Source organism: Micrasema longulum, unplaced genomic scaffold (assembly GCF_059751315.1).
Source record: "Micrasema longulum isolate JH-2025_06_02 unplaced genomic scaffold, ASM5975131v1 h1tg002603l, whole genome shotgun sequence".
NCBI classification, from domain to species: domain Eukaryota; kingdom Metazoa; phylum Arthropoda; class Insecta; order Trichoptera; family Brachycentridae; genus Micrasema; species Micrasema longulum.
Genome location: NW_028279738.1, coordinates 41,894 through 60,568, shown reverse-complemented (window position 1 = coordinate 60,568; position 18,675 = coordinate 41,894). Strand labels below are relative to the sequence as shown.

At 30.0% G+C, this 18,675-nt stretch overlaps 1 protein-coding gene across 3 annotated transcripts in view; it reads right to left on the bottom strand.

The window, feature by feature from the left end:
* pHCl-1 (pH-sensitive chloride channel 1) overlaps positions 1-18,675 on the bottom strand; it is an 88,971-nt gene that overhangs the window by 31,380 nt on the left and 38,916 nt on the right. For all 3 annotated transcript variants that reach the window (XM_088240799.1, XM_088240800.1, XM_088240798.1), the window contains exons 3-4: positions 18,239-18,327; positions 7,575-7,639 (exon numbers count right to left, since the gene is read on the bottom strand). In XM_088240799.1, coding sequence (XP_088096925.1) covers positions 7,575-7,639; positions 18,239-18,327 — 154 coding nt within the window. The remainder of the gene's footprint in view (positions 1-7,574; positions 7,640-18,238; positions 18,328-18,675) is intronic.

The window sequence follows — 18,675 nt, the reverse complement described above, 5'->3', positions numbered from 1 at the left end:
TTAAAATAAAATAATATATCTTAGGGTCTGTCTGTATTTACTATCTAGTTTTAAAATTTATTTCATAGTCACCAAATAAATCATTTGTGAGTTTTGATTAAATCAAAAATAATATACAAATAATACCTTTCACAAATTAAAATTTACATATGTTTGTTATCTATCCCAGAGGATGTAAAAACCACTCCCATTCTGAATCTGGTTGAAAACTTTCTAATTTATTTGCGTTTAATTAGTTTGAAATGCAAAATAACCCGAGTCACAAGATTGACATTTCACAGTCAGTGACACAATAGAGGAATTAAGTGATCACACCAAAATCATTTTGTTCGAAAACGGTTTTTATTTGTAACCAAAAACAATCTACCAACAAAAATAATTACAGCGTAATTTACAATTAATTAATATATACAACAAGTATCGTCACGCGCGGAATAATGACAAATTATATTTAGTACTTTCCGTACAAAATCGTTTCAGACAAATTATGCTCAGTTCTCTCCGTTGCGTTTGTGTGATTTCATGCCAATAAATAATAAAAATATAATAAAAAATAAAAAAATCAAACGTTTTTTTGAAATAATAAATACTTCGCCTGCTTTAATTAAATCAAAAATTATGTTAAGTACAATACAGAAAGTTATCAGTAAAAACAATGTTTAAATTAGTCTTTGCTCATTCCTTTGCCACTGAATGATTATATTAATGAAATAACCTCTCGATATTTGTTTTCAAAAATATATGTATGTATTTTTAATTTCTTAATTTTCGTTATTATTCTTTTAAATATTAAATACGCTTTGTAAAAAGTAAATTACATACAATATTTTGAGTTTGTCCAAATTTTTGTAGACAAGGACTGGATTTAACTCGCTGGGGAGTTGAAAGATTTAAAGGTTTCAACTTTTTACTTCACAAACATCAACAGATGAAAGAATTGAAGGAATATAGATGTTCAAATATGGGCAGAATGGTGAATGTTACACAGTGTGTAAAGTGGCCACTTAAAGTCATAAGCCCTGTAGATGCCTAGACTTCTATATTACCTTCTCTTAAATGTTCTTCATCTTTGTTGTAATATGTAAGTAAATTACATAGTTTTTAATAACTTCTATTGCATGTTTTTAGACATGATTTTATCAACTTTATTCGTTTTATAAGAAAATAAGTATTGTTTAACTGGGTAGAATAAAATGGGAGTTTACTGTATAAAATACACGTTTAAAAAATAAAAAAATTTTTTACATTAGCATTCTTTTGAACAATTATTTAATTCCCGCCAAACTGCAAAAGCAGTTTTTTTGCAGGGATTTCTCTCCTTAAATATTTTTGTAGTAACACAACATAATAATTTTTACATAAAAATATAAAAAAATCTTAAATATATCAATAAACTAATAGTAAAATAAAATTAAATACAAGTAAATCAAGTTTTTTTGATACCGAAATAATATATTTATATAAAAAAATAAACAAACACTTTTTTAAACACTGTTTTCAATTGTTTGGTTTCCCTTTTTTTTTACAGTAAACTGAGAATTTAAGAAAAAGATTTTTAAAACAAATTTTACTTTATTTATATTTATATCACTATTCTTTATTTTGCCCGGGAGTCTATTTAATATGCAATTCTCTCCATACGCATTTAGAGTTCTTTTTCAATGAAATTTTCTTTCACTTTTTGACACTTATGTGATATCGGCGTTTTATAGAAATCCATTAAGTCCTCTGTTACCAGGCGATAGTTTAAAATGGAATTTGTCCGTAAATCTATCAAAATTATTTATGATATGTACATCGGCATTTGTACAATAAAAATATTTAAGTATGTACATTGGCGGTCTTCCGAGCCGATAAGCAATAGCTTCCAACCAAATTGGTGTTGGTCAAGGTTTTGTAAAGATTTATTTATTTTTATGTAACTGCATAGATACTAGATAGTGTTTGTACATGTAAAACATTCGTTTATGCAATGTTCGTATCCACAGATACAAATCTTAAGAGGGACAAATACATAATTGAGGAATATGGAAGTCTAAAAATTTAAAGGACTTGTGACCGGCCAGTTAAAGTAAGCATTTTATAATATTCATTATTCTGCCAATAAACTATCTTACACACAATTAAGATACTCGTATAAAACAGTTGTATAATTTGTTAAACCTCATGTTTCGGAACGATATCTGTTAAAAAGCTGAAGTGTAAATTATAAATAAACGTAACCAAATAAACCGACACGCCGTTCCCCCATAAAAGTAGGCAGAGAGGATAGAACCCCCGTATCATTCTGTCTTTGCATACAGACCTAGTTTTTTCTACATTCTTAAATCTTTTTATGCACACACGTCGATTATTTACACTTTTGACTTGCCTATCTGCAGGCATTTTTTAAATTTGGTCATCCCATGTCTTTATCGGTCTTATTTGTTTTCTGCATCCATCATTTGCATCGTCATCTGTCATAGTAACTAAGTTGATCAGTTTTACGCTTCGGGTCCAGGAACCATTGTTTCGCAACAGACCGTTTCACCACAGTGAAACAAACCCTAAAATCAATACTTCACGTCCACCTTCCCAGGAATCGTACCCAGGACCTCAAGAATGGTAGGCAAACGCGCCAATAACTTCACGACGAGGCGGACTTATCTCCACTCGATTTCCTTATTTAGGATTTTTAACTGAGAGCAGATATCGGGTAGATAATACTTGTCCAGGGATCTAGTTCTATTTCACATACATAACTGTATTCTTCGTCAGCCTGGACGCGGGGGAACATTAATAAATACTTAACTTCAAAAACGATAATTTTGGACTTGTTCCATTATTTTCGCTTATTTGTCGTATATTAAGTCCTAAGTACTTTAAACTAGAATCCCGTAAAGCAATATCCAATTAATAGTTGACATTCTAGTCCACATTTCCGATTCTGTAATGCCTTTATAAACAACCTGTTTGTGATCTCAGTTGGACAACTCTTCTGTCGTTTAAATTTGCATACCAGTCATTGTTTTGTACAAACAATATGCTAATAGCTGTTAACAGAGTGATCAGCTTATTCAATATTAGAAAAAAAATGTGTATGATTTAAGTAGTTGTGAGGTTGTGGGGGTTGTTCCTACCCCAAATGGACGTTGACAGAAGAAACGGTATGGGTGTTTCAAGGGTGTATTTATTGCATGTTGAGTAAATATACGGAACCGAAGCACTAGCTTAGCGGTATAAATGAATTGAAGTAACTGCACTGGGACTACATTATGCAAATGATTCGCTTCACGACTGGGTTGACTAACTTGGGCTGACTGGCTAGGCTAACTAACGCACCTTAGGGTCTCTTTATAGGCCACGTTTGTCTTGTAAAAAACAACGAATTGTATTCAATATAAAATGATGTTGATCTATATTTCAGGAGAAATCATTGGACGTGTGTGTCATCAATTAATGGACTATGAACCTTAAAAATCTGCCAAAATAATTGAAACACAACAAACGACTGGACAAATTTAATATGTTGACAGTTTATTGCACCATTTACGGAAGTAATGTAAGAAAAAATTGGTAATCAAATCAGCTGGAAGAATAAGAATATCAGTCCAAAAGAACAAAAAATCCAGCCGTTTCATTTCGGATTTGAGTGGGAAATGCTTTCAGGATATAATCAGATTTCATTAGTACTGGCGCCAACCCTCCGTTCTAAAAGACGTTATTTGTACTTTTACGTATTGTCCCTAAAATAAGAAAAATACAAAAAGATCGGAAAGTAATGAACAGAAAAGAGATAAGCCTTTAACAAAAATGTTTTTTATTTATTTAAAATGATTTTTTTCTATATTTTAGTCCGGTAAAGGCCAGCGTTCTTTGTTTCAATAATATAGATATGTTTTATTTTCGGTAATCCCGTGGAAGTTAGATTCGTTCAGGCGTTTCATTTACCATTGCAGGAGCCATGTTCCTGAAGATGGCTGCTGCATTATTTGGACGTATGCGTATCTACTGCCGACTGCGACACGGTACAAATCGCCAGCAAACAAACACATATTTTTCGACGAAACACACTGTTTACCCTGAAGATGACTCCTGTAATAATAGCCGAAACGTCGAAACGAATACAACTTACACGGATCACCCCAAAAAGACACATATTGATAACAGTGACTGTAAAAACCATCGCACCCATTTAATTTAATACTCGAAACAATAGTTCTCCAAAACGAAAGCCATTTTCAGGAGGAGTGTACGAGTCTGGATTTGTCTAAGGGAAGAGACCATTGCAGGAGACTGCTGCGAAATATTGCATAGATTTATAAACGATTAAGCGTGTTGTCCAGATGCCTTTTGAAATATTTGTATGTTTATGTAATATTATTCAATTTTATTTTTGCTTTTTTTTATTTATAAATCATATAACACAAAGTATTTTACAGGTATAATATATTGAATTACATTCACAGGAATTACAACAACTCGATTCGGGACATAAATAATATAAACATAAAAAAAATACACATATGGAGAGCAACAAAGATTTAAAAAAATATATTTTAAAAATTATGTACGTGCTTCCACTTTCCATTATGTTGTATCCCAACTCAACAAAGGGCCTTTGGCCTCATAAAATTTGGGAGACGTCATTATTGTTTTTTTTGTAACATGTATGTATTTGTATGAATAAATAAAATTAAGAAATGTAAAATGTGGACTAGAATGTCAACTGAAATAATGGCATAAATAAATTTAGTACTAAAATATAGTTCTATGAATTAATACATAATTTTGAATTATTAAGTTAATTTCTGTGCCCGGGCACATAAAAATACCTAGGGTTGTTTGTGTGAAATAGATTAATTAGTGAGTTTTTTTTATTCGATGGCAACATAAATAAAAATCTTAAAAAGGGAGGTTGAGTGGAGATAAATCCCTACCATTCTTGAGGTCCAGGGTCCGGGCGAACATAAAATATTGGGTTTGAAGGTGGTCCTACACCACGATATTTCATTGTTCTTGTACCTTTAGCGTAAAATTCCACAAACCTTCCACAAAACAAAAAAAAATCGTTAAAATTAGCATCACTGGATACGGATAGGAACATTATTAAATTATGAGTATATTAATGTGCAGCCTCTAACAAAACATTATTTCAATAGTTTCATTATTGTTGAGATAGCAAAAGTTAATTAAGATCCAAAATAAAGCCGTGAGACAAATAATTTTAACGTAAATAAAAAATATATTGCATTTTAAAATATAAATACAAAAGTTACACTTTTTATTGATGCATCGGTATAATGTTTTGAGCATGTAAAACTGTTTGTAGACAGGCTGGATTTCCTCCCAAGGAGTTGTTAAGATCTAAGCTTGTTGCAACAGAGAGGTAAAACACTTTTGAGAATGAACTATAATAATAATAAATATATGTATTCCATCTGCCAGTCTGTATCACTAACTATGCACAACAATCTTTCCTCTATCGTTCTCGCTGTAACCATAATGTTTTTTTTTCATCTATTGATATATTTAACACGCCCCTTAATTTATTTAAAAATATATTAGGACTAATTCATTCTGGCTGCAATATGATCCCACTTCCTATTTAATGATGCTCATACTTACACATACCTGAACACTTACTCCCACATACACACAAACACACATATACACTTACTCTCATACAAATATACAAACACACCATTTTGTTGTACCACAATTTAAAACGTATTATTTTTATTTAGAAACTTCGTTCGTCTGTCCTTAAACCGAATCTTTTTATGTCATTATATCATTTTCGACTGCTTGTTTCTGTAAAATAAATAAATAAATAAAAATCAAGGAATGTACAGGGTCACGACAATAGTGTGTAAGTAACCACTTAAACCGGGCAACGACAGGTCACGAGCCCTGTAAATATTTAAAGTTTATCTTGCTTTCTGTATATACTTTTTTCTTATTTTTTTATATTAGCATAATTAGCATAAATAAACAATTAACAATACATTCAGTATAAAAATGGGACACGTAAGGTTGAACTTGCCAAAAAAGAGTCTGGCTCTTGTGTTTGGCAAGTTTACAAAATAACATAAAAAAGAAACAAAAAATGCAAAACAAAATAATAATAGAATAAATAAAAAATTAAACAATTTTTAAAAAATTGAGAAAATATAACACTAAAAAATATTAAAATAAAAACACAAAATTTATAAATTTATAAACACAGGCATATCTTAAACATACATCTCCATTTTCAAAATACAGTTAATGTTAATTATGTCAAGAAGCTTTTCTTTAATTTATGCTTAAATTTTCCGTAATTTATTTCTTGACGTTGATTTTGTGGTAAATTATTGAAAAGCTTCCGTCCTATGTAAGTATAATGATTTTTGGCTGTGGTAGTTTTAGTTCTCTGTAGAGCAAGGCATCCTGTTCTTAACCTTTCCGTAATACGGTCTGATGGGAGGCTCTCCTTATGCACCTGGAGCATACAACACTTTCCGTAGATATCCTCCACTCTTAAAACATTAAATTTTTTTAATAGTTCGGTAGTTGAGAACAAGGATGGTTTATTAAGTAATATTTTAATGATTTTTTTCTGTAGAACTTTTAAGGGTATAAGATGAGCGTTATAAGCCCCTCCCCATCCAACTATTGCATATTGAAATATGCAATAGTTGGATATATGCATGTTTATATTTAATTGAATTATTATTTTTTAACATAAAAAAAAACAATTTGAAGAATTACATTTTCAACCTTTTTTTAAATTAATCTACATATATGCATGTTTAAAGATATACTTAACTTTTTTTAAAACCTGTTCCAACCTTTTAATTTTTTAAAATACACTTATCGATTTAGAAATTGCTGTAACACAATTTTGTTTTGTTATATTAATATTTGAAGTGTTTATTTCCACTAAATATGTATTTTTTGCAATGTGAAAGGCAATGTGTGCCGTATATATGTTAGTAAAATAAATAAATTAACATATTACAAAAAAGATGAAGAACATTTAAGAAAAGGTAAAATGGAAGTCTAGGCATCTACAGGGCTTATGACCTGTCAATGGCTGGTTTAAGTGGCCACTTTACACACTGTGTAACATTCACCATTCTGCCTATATTTGAACATCTATATTCCTTCAATTCTTTCACCTGTTGATGTTTGTGAAGTTAAAGAGCTGAAACCTTTATTTATGCGGATGAGATTCATCTAATTGAATTATTTCACCTACATACTAGGCAACGCCTGAAAATGTAATTTTCTTAAATGTTCTTCATCTTTGTTGTAATATGTTAATGTAAACAGCTCCCCAGGGAGTTGAATCCAGTCCTTGTCTACAAATATTTGGACAAACTCAAAATATTGTAAATAAACAAATGCCTAAACTTCCATAATTACTTTTTAAAAATGTTTTCCATCTCCGTTGCAACAAAAGTAACGATATAATGCGAATAAAATAAAGGCGAAATCTTACGTAAAATATAATAAATCAGAAACCCTTAAAGAGTAACAAAACGGAAAATCGACATGTTATACGCTTCCCCTCATGTTAGCTTTAGTTAGTTGAGTGTAAAAAAACTTACCAAACTAGATTCGTCGGGCGAAGCCAAACTCAAGAGTAGAACACTAACGTTAACTGTCAAAATTCCTGAAACAATACAAACAAACATTATAAGTTCAAATTTTCAAGACATAAATAAACCAAACCCTTTTAACACTAAAATATTTATTATTGTCAATACGAAGAGAGTAAATCATGCGTTCGCTATTTCTTTACATACAGAAATAATTCACGGAGGTTAGTTTTGATAAATACAATATATATTTTAATTCAGTATTAACATGCCTAACATGCTTATTTTGCAAATAAGAAAATGGTGAATACTTAAAATTAATATTAAATATTGCTACGGTGAATAGATCATAACAACGGAATCTTGTGAAATTTTTCGTAAAATACAGTTTTTTTTAATGAGGAACTTCAGCCCTACGGGAAATTGGATACAAAAATGTTTTCTTACGCGCGGTAAAAATAAAAGCATTAAATTCTGTACCTCAGAGGCAGACGGATACAAATCCAAACGTCAAATGTTCAACACAAGCCTAAATAATATACTTTCTCTAAATGATTTCTAATCATTTATAACATTAATTTGTATATTCAGTATCTCAATGCATTGGTTCATTCATTATAAGACTTAAATTTCCTCCAAATCAATGGACATGATCAGAAATTAAATACGAAAATCGAAATGTCATTTCATAAAATTCTGGATTTACATCCATCTGCCTCTGAGGTACAGAATTATACGGCAAAGTTTCTTAAAAATATATAAATTTTTATTTCAATAAAAACGAACAACTTTGAACGACGTTACTAGTTCATATGAATCAACCGATGATAAGAGAAATACGGAATTTTTTTGGTTTACTTATCGTCAACGGACCAATCGGCAGAACTAACCGAGAAGAAGCGGAAGAGAACTTGAGACGTCACACGCGCAGTAAATAAAAAAATACAAAACTTTACAACTTCCAAGCGCTAATAATACGATACAGAAAAAAATAATTGGTTTAGTTTAATAGTCTATTAGGATTTTTTTTTTTTTTTAAACCTCTGAATTTCCTTATTGAATATACTCGCATGGTAATATGGATTAAGTGAAATGATTTACAGGACTCTTTATGATAATTGGATGGGTTATGTGTAACGTTTAACATCGTGGTTAGACAGGGTGTAAATCGGTTATTTAAACCAGTCAACGACAGGTAGTAAGCCTTGTAAATGCCCAGACTTTCATATTAGTTTTTCGACAATGTTATCTGTCTCTGGTACATCATAAGAGATGAAGCCCCAGGAAGTAAAATCTAATAATTGTTTGTTCACAAACATTTGGACATATTCAAAATATTTTTGAATAACGTTTGTCTTGGCAGAATGAACAAAAAATTGTTTACACATTTGATGTATGAAAAGGCTTCAGAATCTCAAACGAAAATGTTTGTTTTGTTTTAATCAAACTTTATTATTCAGAACGAAAAATTTGGTAAAGAAGTTTTACCCGTGTACTATTTCACGAGAAAAAAATAGATCAGAATGTGGATCCCATAGGATACATAGCCAAGAAAAGAGTTCATGAAAATGTTTTATGGAGTGTTAAATGAGATGGAAAGGATGATTTGTTTTCATTAAAATACTTGCGTTGTTGTCATGATTAATTGTTTTTTAGTTAACAGAATGTTACCGTATAACTGATACACCTATCTATGTTTACTATAATACGTTTATATTCATTTCTTGATATTCTTGGGGAGCTTAACTTATTTAAAAACGAATCGCTAAAACACCCTTGTCTTCTGTTTATTGACATGCATAGTGCACAAAACAAGCAAATAAAGTTCTAGAAAGTTCAGTGCTAACTAACAATCTTTATTCTTTGTCAGAAATGATGACAAATAACAAAAACATAACTAAGGAATATAATATTTAGTGCAGCAAAAAACACGTGCAGAAAAAAATTGCATGCAAATTAAGACGACGCCGACGAGCACAAAATACCATTATTGTTTTTGTTTTATCATATTATTTATTGTATATTATATTTTACTATTGTCATACATTGTTTTTGTTTTATTTGTCTCTCATTCTTCGATAGCGGCCTAATTTTATTTATTTTTGTTTTATTACGACTATATAGTTCGACTTTTAATGTACTTAGAGTAAAAACTTTATCTTAAATATTAAACGAAATCCTTTTAGAAAATCAGAAATGAAATTGTTGATTTTTAATGAAAGTACGTAACGAGTATTAAGAAGTAATTGCAGACATAAGTGAATGAAGGCGTTACGGCACAAATTTAAAAAAATGTGCCTTTTTACATAAATGAAGATTTTGTGTACAGCCCTATTAGATAAATGCAACTACAAAGTAGCAGAAAACCGATTTTGAGATCGAATAAAGGTGTTGTTTTATCAATAATTGTATTGGGGTTCAAAACTTTAACCGCAGATACCTCGGTTTTTTGTTTTTGCACATTTAAAACATTAAATTTGTCAAAACTTAACGATAGAAGAAACATTATCGACCTATCATTTTTTTCCAACATTGTAAATTCAGTATGGGATTGCTCCGAATTGTTATCTCTCATCAACTTCAGGGTGCCTGGAAGAATTACTAGACTAGTGCCACCGTTTTATTGTAAAAATTCACGCCAGTGTATACTTGTAATGCCGTATTAAACAGATTATTCCCACGTATCGGATATGTTTAATGTAGAGTATTGCTCCTATAGAACAAACTTTTTGAGCTTTTTCAAAGATACTGAATACTAATTAAACATGTAGTATAATTATTATATGAAACAGCGTCTTAACGATTTTCTTGTTATATAATCCTTTAAAACATTTATTTTTACTTGTACTCAATGTGTTAAATGATTTTTTGGTTTAATTTTTGTTTTTTAAATCTCGGGTAAAAAGAAATGCATTTAAAAAAAAAACCCAAATATGTTCATATTATTAGTTTAGTTAAAGGCAATTTTGCCGTTAATATTTAAAAAACAACACCTTTATCCACTCATGTCTTCAATTATCACTATAAGTATTCGTTCTATGACATGCAGATAGGGGATTGCTTATATTGATGAAGTACGTTCATGATTCATGATCCCCATTTGTTTTACCCGTCACAAAGTAACTTTCGATCTGCATATTGGGTATATATAATTAGTATGTGTAGACTTTTTTTACAATGTACTGGAAAAAAGTTAAATACATATGTCTAGAGTTATATTTTTTTTAAATAAAAGGAAATATTTGCGGGCTTACGATTTATCGATTTTTTAAAATTTCGGTGGCCACGCTCCATAAGTTGTTAATAACTCAATGTAAGAAAATGGCATAAAGCTGTGGTAGAGTGGTGTTCAAAAGTCCACGACATTAGCCACGAGATTACAACCCGGTTCGACATAATTATATCAAGAAATAAACTGTTGATAAGGAATTTTTAAATTTACATGTCCAATAAATACCTCCATCTTTTTTTCAATTTTGAAATATGTTTCAGGGACCGTTTGACGGTACTCATGTCACATAAATCTTTGGTAACAGCGGTTTTAGCAGATTTTCTATTGTAACATCAAAATGTCAAAGCTGCTGTCAAAAACGCGGCGGTCGCATCAGCGGAAGCGCAAAATAGACATATTAAACTATCATACCGTGAATTGTCGTGTATGTATTTGACAGATAGCAGATTCTGCTACAGGCGAGTGTATTTATTCATCCGATGGTATCATTAGAAATACACTATTGGGAATGAAATTTTTTTCAAATATTACTTTAAAAAATATCACAGGAAATATTCTAATTCTAACAATGCCTGAAGAGTAGCGTGAAAACTTTTTTATTAAAGGTATAACCTGCAAGCCTTTATTTTAAAGGCTTGTCAGCAGGTAAAAAAAGAGGATACTGAAGGAATTTATTTTTAAATACACCAAAGGACCCAGACCAATTGAGGAAAAATATTTCTCGGATTTTGTTTTTGCTACTGGCGGGAATCAAACGCGCGACGCCAGTTTAACGGTTTAGCCGTATAATCCAATTGCGCCACGGTGTCTGTCTGCAGTGAAAATAATATAAAAAAATATTTAAAAAAAACGGTTAGAATCTGAGGCTCATTTGATACAAGATTCATTTTTCATTTTGGTTGTTAAGAATTCGCCTAGATAAATATTTTTTATTGATTTGCTATACAAATATCAAATTTATTTAAAATAAAACACTTTGTAAATTTACCACACAAGAGTTTATTACATTAAATACACGACTAGTTTCGGGTAATAAGTATTACCCATCCTCAGGTGTAAATATAAATTGTAACATTTTTTTATGGAATGAAAAGGTGAATCGTCGAAGTTGTAAACTGGCAGTTTCGACTCTTATTGTTGTTTCTGGCATTCATTTTATTACACGTTTTAATTTTATATATTGTCAGTATCGAGAACAACGTAGTTTTTCTAATTGAGTCTGAAGAAATTTGTACTAAAATAAGATTTCAACATCAATAAATATTACATCGTTTTAATGATGGACACTGCAATGCGGTCCAAAACGTCAGCCAAAATAAAAACTATCACATGGCATAGTAACCCAGAAAACAGTAATCAGCTAGAGCCAGTATTTAGACATCTGCCAAAAACTATAAATTAAACAGTCTCATGCCAATCATGAGATAGTCTCATTATTTTTTATGATGAATTGACTGTCTTTTGGAAAGAAAATGCAATAATTTCAAACGTATCATTGGTCCTCAAAAAAGTATTCCAAGTATAAATTTGTATATTGCAGTTGCGACATTTTTCTTATTTTTTAAATTTTTACTATGCAACTTTTAATGAGTACTAGTGCGCATGCGTGATTTAGGTATTTTATACGATGCATAAAAACACGTTTTTCGTAGGTAGATGTATCAATAATACCTCAAGCAACACGATTTGTGTTTGGCTACAAAGTTTATCTCAGACTAAATTTTTAAAGACCATTTTTGCGTTTAATAGAAAACTATCATTTACTTGGTTTGCTCTATAAAAATGTATATGAAAATCACGCACGGTAAAATCAATGAAATTTATGAATTTTTAAGTAAATGACAGAACGTGTATTAAAAAAAATATATATTGCAATGAAAAAATACTTTTAATTGTCCCTACAAGTAAAGCATTTTGTAACGTTTACGCCCAAATTAAGGCATGATTATCTATTTTCACGTATTACGTATAGAAATAATAAGTTGTTTATACTAATTTTGTCTTCTTTTTCTTACCGTACATATTTAAAAAATATTTAAATACTTTACTTATGCCATTAATTACGCCCACAGTATACCTTGTTTGTCTATTTCGCTCCCTTAAGTACAAACTTACAAAGTTCAAGGTACTTAAATGATTTTTTATCGGTAAAATAAATGAAAAAAATATTTGGTGATATTAACAAATTTTCACTTTCAATACTTTTCTTGGGGGCCATTGATATTTTAAAAGTTTGAATAAAGAATTTATTTTTACCGAAGCTCTTATGTTGTTCATTTTTTTGTTGGAATATTTAAATGAAATCAAGTACTTATTTACTATTCGAATGCAGAAATAAGTTATGTGCTATGTATTTCTATGTATTTATCGCTACTTGTAAAAAGATGCTGGATAAATCGTCCACCATGAAATCTAAACACACATCCTAAGCAAACACAAACATATCCTGTAAAGAGGAACACTTAAAACCAAAAAATACATATATATCTATATAAGAAGAGGAAGAAAATAGAAATAACACCAAGAAAGAGAGAGTAAACAGAAAAAGAAGAAGTAGGAATAGGAACATTTAAAATATGGTCAGGTCCGTACGAATGCTGCAAATCTGCCATTTTTGTGAAATTTTGCATTTATTTATAAGGAATACATGAATTAAAATATGAAACATATTAATCTCAAAGCAACAGTGAGATAATCCCGAAATTTTCAATTTTTAAGGTACAGATTTGTCAATTAGCTAATGTTTTCTAATAATAAAATACCGAAGTTAGATAGTTAGCTAACCTATCTGAAAATATTTATAATCTACTCAAAATAATTCATTTCAGTCAGACCCTTTGCACACCTGTCCGATTATCTCTGAATATGTTCTTTAGATATGATGGTGTTAGAAGCAAACTTGGAAATCTCCATTAAAGGAGTAACTGAGATATTTACTAAAAACTTTGAAAAAAGAATTGTGAGATTTCTAATTATGCTTCACTGACTCAAAGGAGAATGCTAAGTTTGCGGTGTCAAGTAGTATGATTGAAATATGTTTTTGCAAGATTTAGAGACGGTTTTGAATTACACTATTATTATCTAATATCTTAATATTTCGCACTATTGCTTTGGGCTAGCGATTTGCACATCGTGGAAAATTAACGAGCGGAAACAAAATTAACCGTATCCGCTTCCGGGCGTAATGACACTGTGTATAATATAGAACCAAAATTCTGAACAAGTGTTCTTGAGTCAATGGCTACTCTCAGGCAAAAATCTCGAAAGGGAAATGGAGCGGAGGTAAGTCAATCTAATAGCGTGGTGATTGGAGTGCTCGCCTATAACTCTTGAGGTTCCGGGTTCCATTCCTCGCAAAATTGAAATGAAATATTTGCATGTTCGTGCCCTGTAATTTTCTTCCCCGGAGTGGTTAATTTGCGGATTTCTATTTTTTGCATGTGACTACACTTTACTTCATATATGGCCACACTGATGAATAAACGTCAAATGATATACAAAACTGTTTAAAAAATGGAAAATAGCTTACTCGGTTTGGTCAATTCAACTAAATCAAGTGTTTTGGGTAATGTTAAAGGTCGCAATAATGTTCTAAATGAAAGACATTATGTTTGATTTCACGTGGCTATATTTATTTGACGTTTTATCATTAGTATGTCCATATATGAAGCAAAGTGTGGTCGCATACTAAAAAAAAATTCGCAAATTACTACTCTTTAGGGGGGAGAGAAGATTAATAATAGCAGCCCTGAAGCGTAAGACTAGTCGCCTTCCTGTAACAGATGATAGAGAAATGCTAAATTTGGTGTACCGATGCAGTGCCATATGCACCATTCGGTAAGAAAAAGCGTATGATTATAGTGGTGATTTAAAAAAGGTGTGATAGATTTTATTTTTGCTATTTCGTTAACTTGACAGACCGATTTGCAACTTTCACATGAACTCGACAATATTATTATTATAGTCAGGGGCGGACCGCGGTTGTGGGTTCGTGGCCTTCCACTCATGACGTCATAGGCCTGGTCAGGACCGGCTCCATCCGGCGTTTCCATTCCGCAGCAAAAATCTGCATCTGTAAGCATTATTTTTAGCTCAAGCGCTCACTCCTGACACCTTGTCTACCATGACTGTGACTAAAAGAAATAAAAAAACATAAAAATTAAAAAGATATTTGTATAAATGATGATGTGAAACGGAATTTTGATCAATTATTTATTTATTATACAATGCAATACGCAGAAACGTCTACAATTATATTTCGTTTTTATAATACAGTAGAGATTTAGATGTTTCAAAGAGCCATGTTTTCTATTCATGTTTAAAAAATAAAAATATTATTTACTATCTGACTGAGTTGCCATACATGTGGTCAGTTTTATTTTTAATTTAAAAAATAAATATTTGCGTTATAATATAATTCACCCAAATATTTCAATTTTGGGATGCCATTTACGAGTTGTAAATAACTTACTATTAAAAAATGGGATGGGGTTCGAACCTCGGACCTCTGATTTGAGAGTCCGTGACTCTAGTTACGGGACTACATTCCGATTCCAAAATCTATGTATTAATTTATGTTTTTTGTTCACTTTGCCTAGCTGTGTGAAACAGTACTTATGATTTTCTTGTTGTATTACTGTATAATGTTTTATTATTTAAACTTTCTACTGAATATGTTGTATAATTATAAGGTTAATTTTTTAATTTAAATCTTGTATAATTTTTGGTTTAATTTTTTTTTATAAATCTTGGGTATAAGGAAATTCATGTTGGGTTATATTTTCTCAATTTTTTAAAAATTGTTTATTTGTTAATTTATTGTATTATAATTTTGTTTTGCATTTTTTGTTTCTTTTTTATGTTATTTTGCAAACTTTCCAAACACAAGAGCCAGACTCTTTTTTGGCAAGTTCAACTTTCAATCACATGTAATTAATATCAAAAAGTATTTAGAACATGTTTTTTAAATATTTAAAGTAAATCGCTGTATTTTAATTTACAACGAGTTGTAAATAGCAAAACAGTAATCAATATGGGGTAGAGAGGGGTTCAAACCTGGAATCTCTGATCCGTGAGTCCGCCACACAAGCCCCGGAGTCACAACCCGGTATAAATATAAGTAAACAAATGAAAGTTTTGAAGGACAAATAAGTATGTCGAGAATCGAATCGATGATATAAAAAAATAATTTATCTTAAGATTTAGCAATTTCAAAAGAAATTCTTTTAAACGAACGAGTGGTTTATTTGATTAATATTTATATACTCGCTACAAATGAAATGAAATAATAAATTATACAAACATAAAACACGTAATGGAAAATCCAAACTGTCTTACTAACTAACCTGAGAAGTCAATTAGGATAATTCCCACGTACGTCGGTTCCTTTATTTCACCTCGAAAAGTTTTTACTATATAGCAGAAATTATTACATACCTACCCTATCTACCTATCTTTACCTCTTTCCTGTTTTAGTAGGCACTTTTTTGTACCAAAACTTACCCCCATTATGATGAATATTAAATTAGAAACACGATTATTTTAATTTCTACTGTTTATTTTATTAATGGAAATTTCGTGCGATTGCTGAATTTAAATAATTCAATAAAAATAGTTTATACAGTGGGGATTTAAAAGTTTAAATTCGTAATATTTTCATTGAAACTTTGATTCAAATTTCCAGGGTAACCTACTAAGTTTGCGCGATGTTTCATAACATTATGCGAATTAAAACATTTTTAGATGTAAACTGTCGTGTTACTAGATTTTTTAGTTACTAAAACAAAGTTTGAATATGGCAGTTATTATCAGGCATCTCAAAATTAGAATTAAGAATATGAGGTTATAAATATTTTTCTTTGTGTAGCACTGATTAAAAACTGCTATCCAAAAAATATTAATAATTAAAAATGAAATAAACATACTATTGTAAGACGTCACTCCCTATTATGTGCAGAAGAATTGTTTTTTTTCTTTTACGTAATGGGAAACTTTAATGTAAATAAATGTATTTAATAAGATAAAAGTTTTATTTAGTAGTAATATTGTATAATTATACTTGTTATCTAAAAATAATCAAGTCAAATAAAGTTGCAGAATATTCAGTTTAAAAAAAACCGTTCGTCATACATACCAGATGACATAATTATTAGCCTATTTATTTGAACCAATAGTCTGTATTATACAGAATATTGAATAAACATTATTTTATGTATTTTTGTCATCGAATATTATTTTGATTTAAATTACAAAAATAGGGTTATAAAAGAGTTCATTGTATGACGTTACTCCCTTTTTATATACCGGAAGCTTTTAAACACGTCAGTGTGTGGGCAAAATTATTGGGTCAGATCTGTTAGCTGTTGACCATTACCACAAATTTTTTTTTAATGACCAACTCTTAGTTTTTAATATTGATTAACATTTTTTAATAGTCCTACCACATAAGATTAAGACTGTACCAAAATTATTAGAATATTCTTCTACCGAATTTCATCAAAAATAATTTTTCTATTTGGGTGAATATTTTTAGTTATACCAAATCTGAATTTTGTGCTTTAAATTTTACATGCATTCCTTCTCACACTATCGACATCGACACTATTTTCAGAAAGTGATTATTATGATTTTTTGTTTGAAAGCGGTCTGGTAGTTTTTAGCAAAGCATAGAATTGACCTTACTGCACCTGAAAACACCAATATATCATTTTTTTTAATTGTGGACTGGCTGATTTTTGCATAATTAAGTTCACTTGAATGATGTTATCGTGTAGTAAAATATTTTGAGATTATTATATTAGTGAAAAAACTAAATCAGTAAAAGTTATACGCTGTAAAAATACATATTAATTGTAAATGTTTGTAAAAAAGATCAACAATATTATGTGAAATATGAGATGCAAATCAATGAGAAGAAAATAAAGCAATAAAATCATGCACTTTATTATGACATAATAAATAACGATGCATATTACTTTAATATTACCAAAGAATGGTAATGACAAAATGTTATTCAGTTACTACTTAATCAATATAAACAATAATAAAATAAAACTAATGATCGAAAATAACAAATAAATACTTACCCGTATCTGCATTCAACTATTGTCTGTACAAATACTTTATACAAATAAATTATTTAATTAATTTTAACACGTGAAAATAATGAAAATTATCCAGCCGGGTTTCAACCCCCCGCTACTTAATTATTTGTTAGTGTATTTTTAATGAAAAATCATACAAAATGTGATGATAAACATAAAATATTAAATAAAACAGTTTAAAAAATGTTAAAAAATGGTGTTTGATTGATAATCTAGCATTAACATACCCCAATAATTCACAGTAATATAACACTATAGATGTATTGTTATAATACTGTATTTTTTAGTTTTGCTTTCATATATTTATGCTTTCAAATTTAAACGGAATTTTAACTTACCCTGAACCGGAGGCAAAAGTCTTTTATCATATCGAGAGTTTTTGAGAAGATTATCCAAAATTTCCTTATCTGATTTGCCTTCCTCAAATCTGAAAACAATATTAAAAGGTTACTCTAGATACAAAACGTCATAAAACACCTTAAAATAATACACACTTAAACCTTTATTTTATAAAACTGATTCGTTCCAAACAGATTAATGCAGTAAGTAAATAAGTTCAGCGAGATGAATCTCACCTACATCGATAAAGGTTTGCCAATGTTAGGTCATAAGCCCTGTAAGTTGCTAGACTTCCATATTTCCTTTTTTAAAATGTTTTTCATCTGAGCTGTTATTTGTTAATCATAAAGATTTCCTAGGGGGAGAAATCCAATCTTTTGTCTACAAACATTTGAACGAACTCAAAATATGACAATAATATAAACATATTTTTATA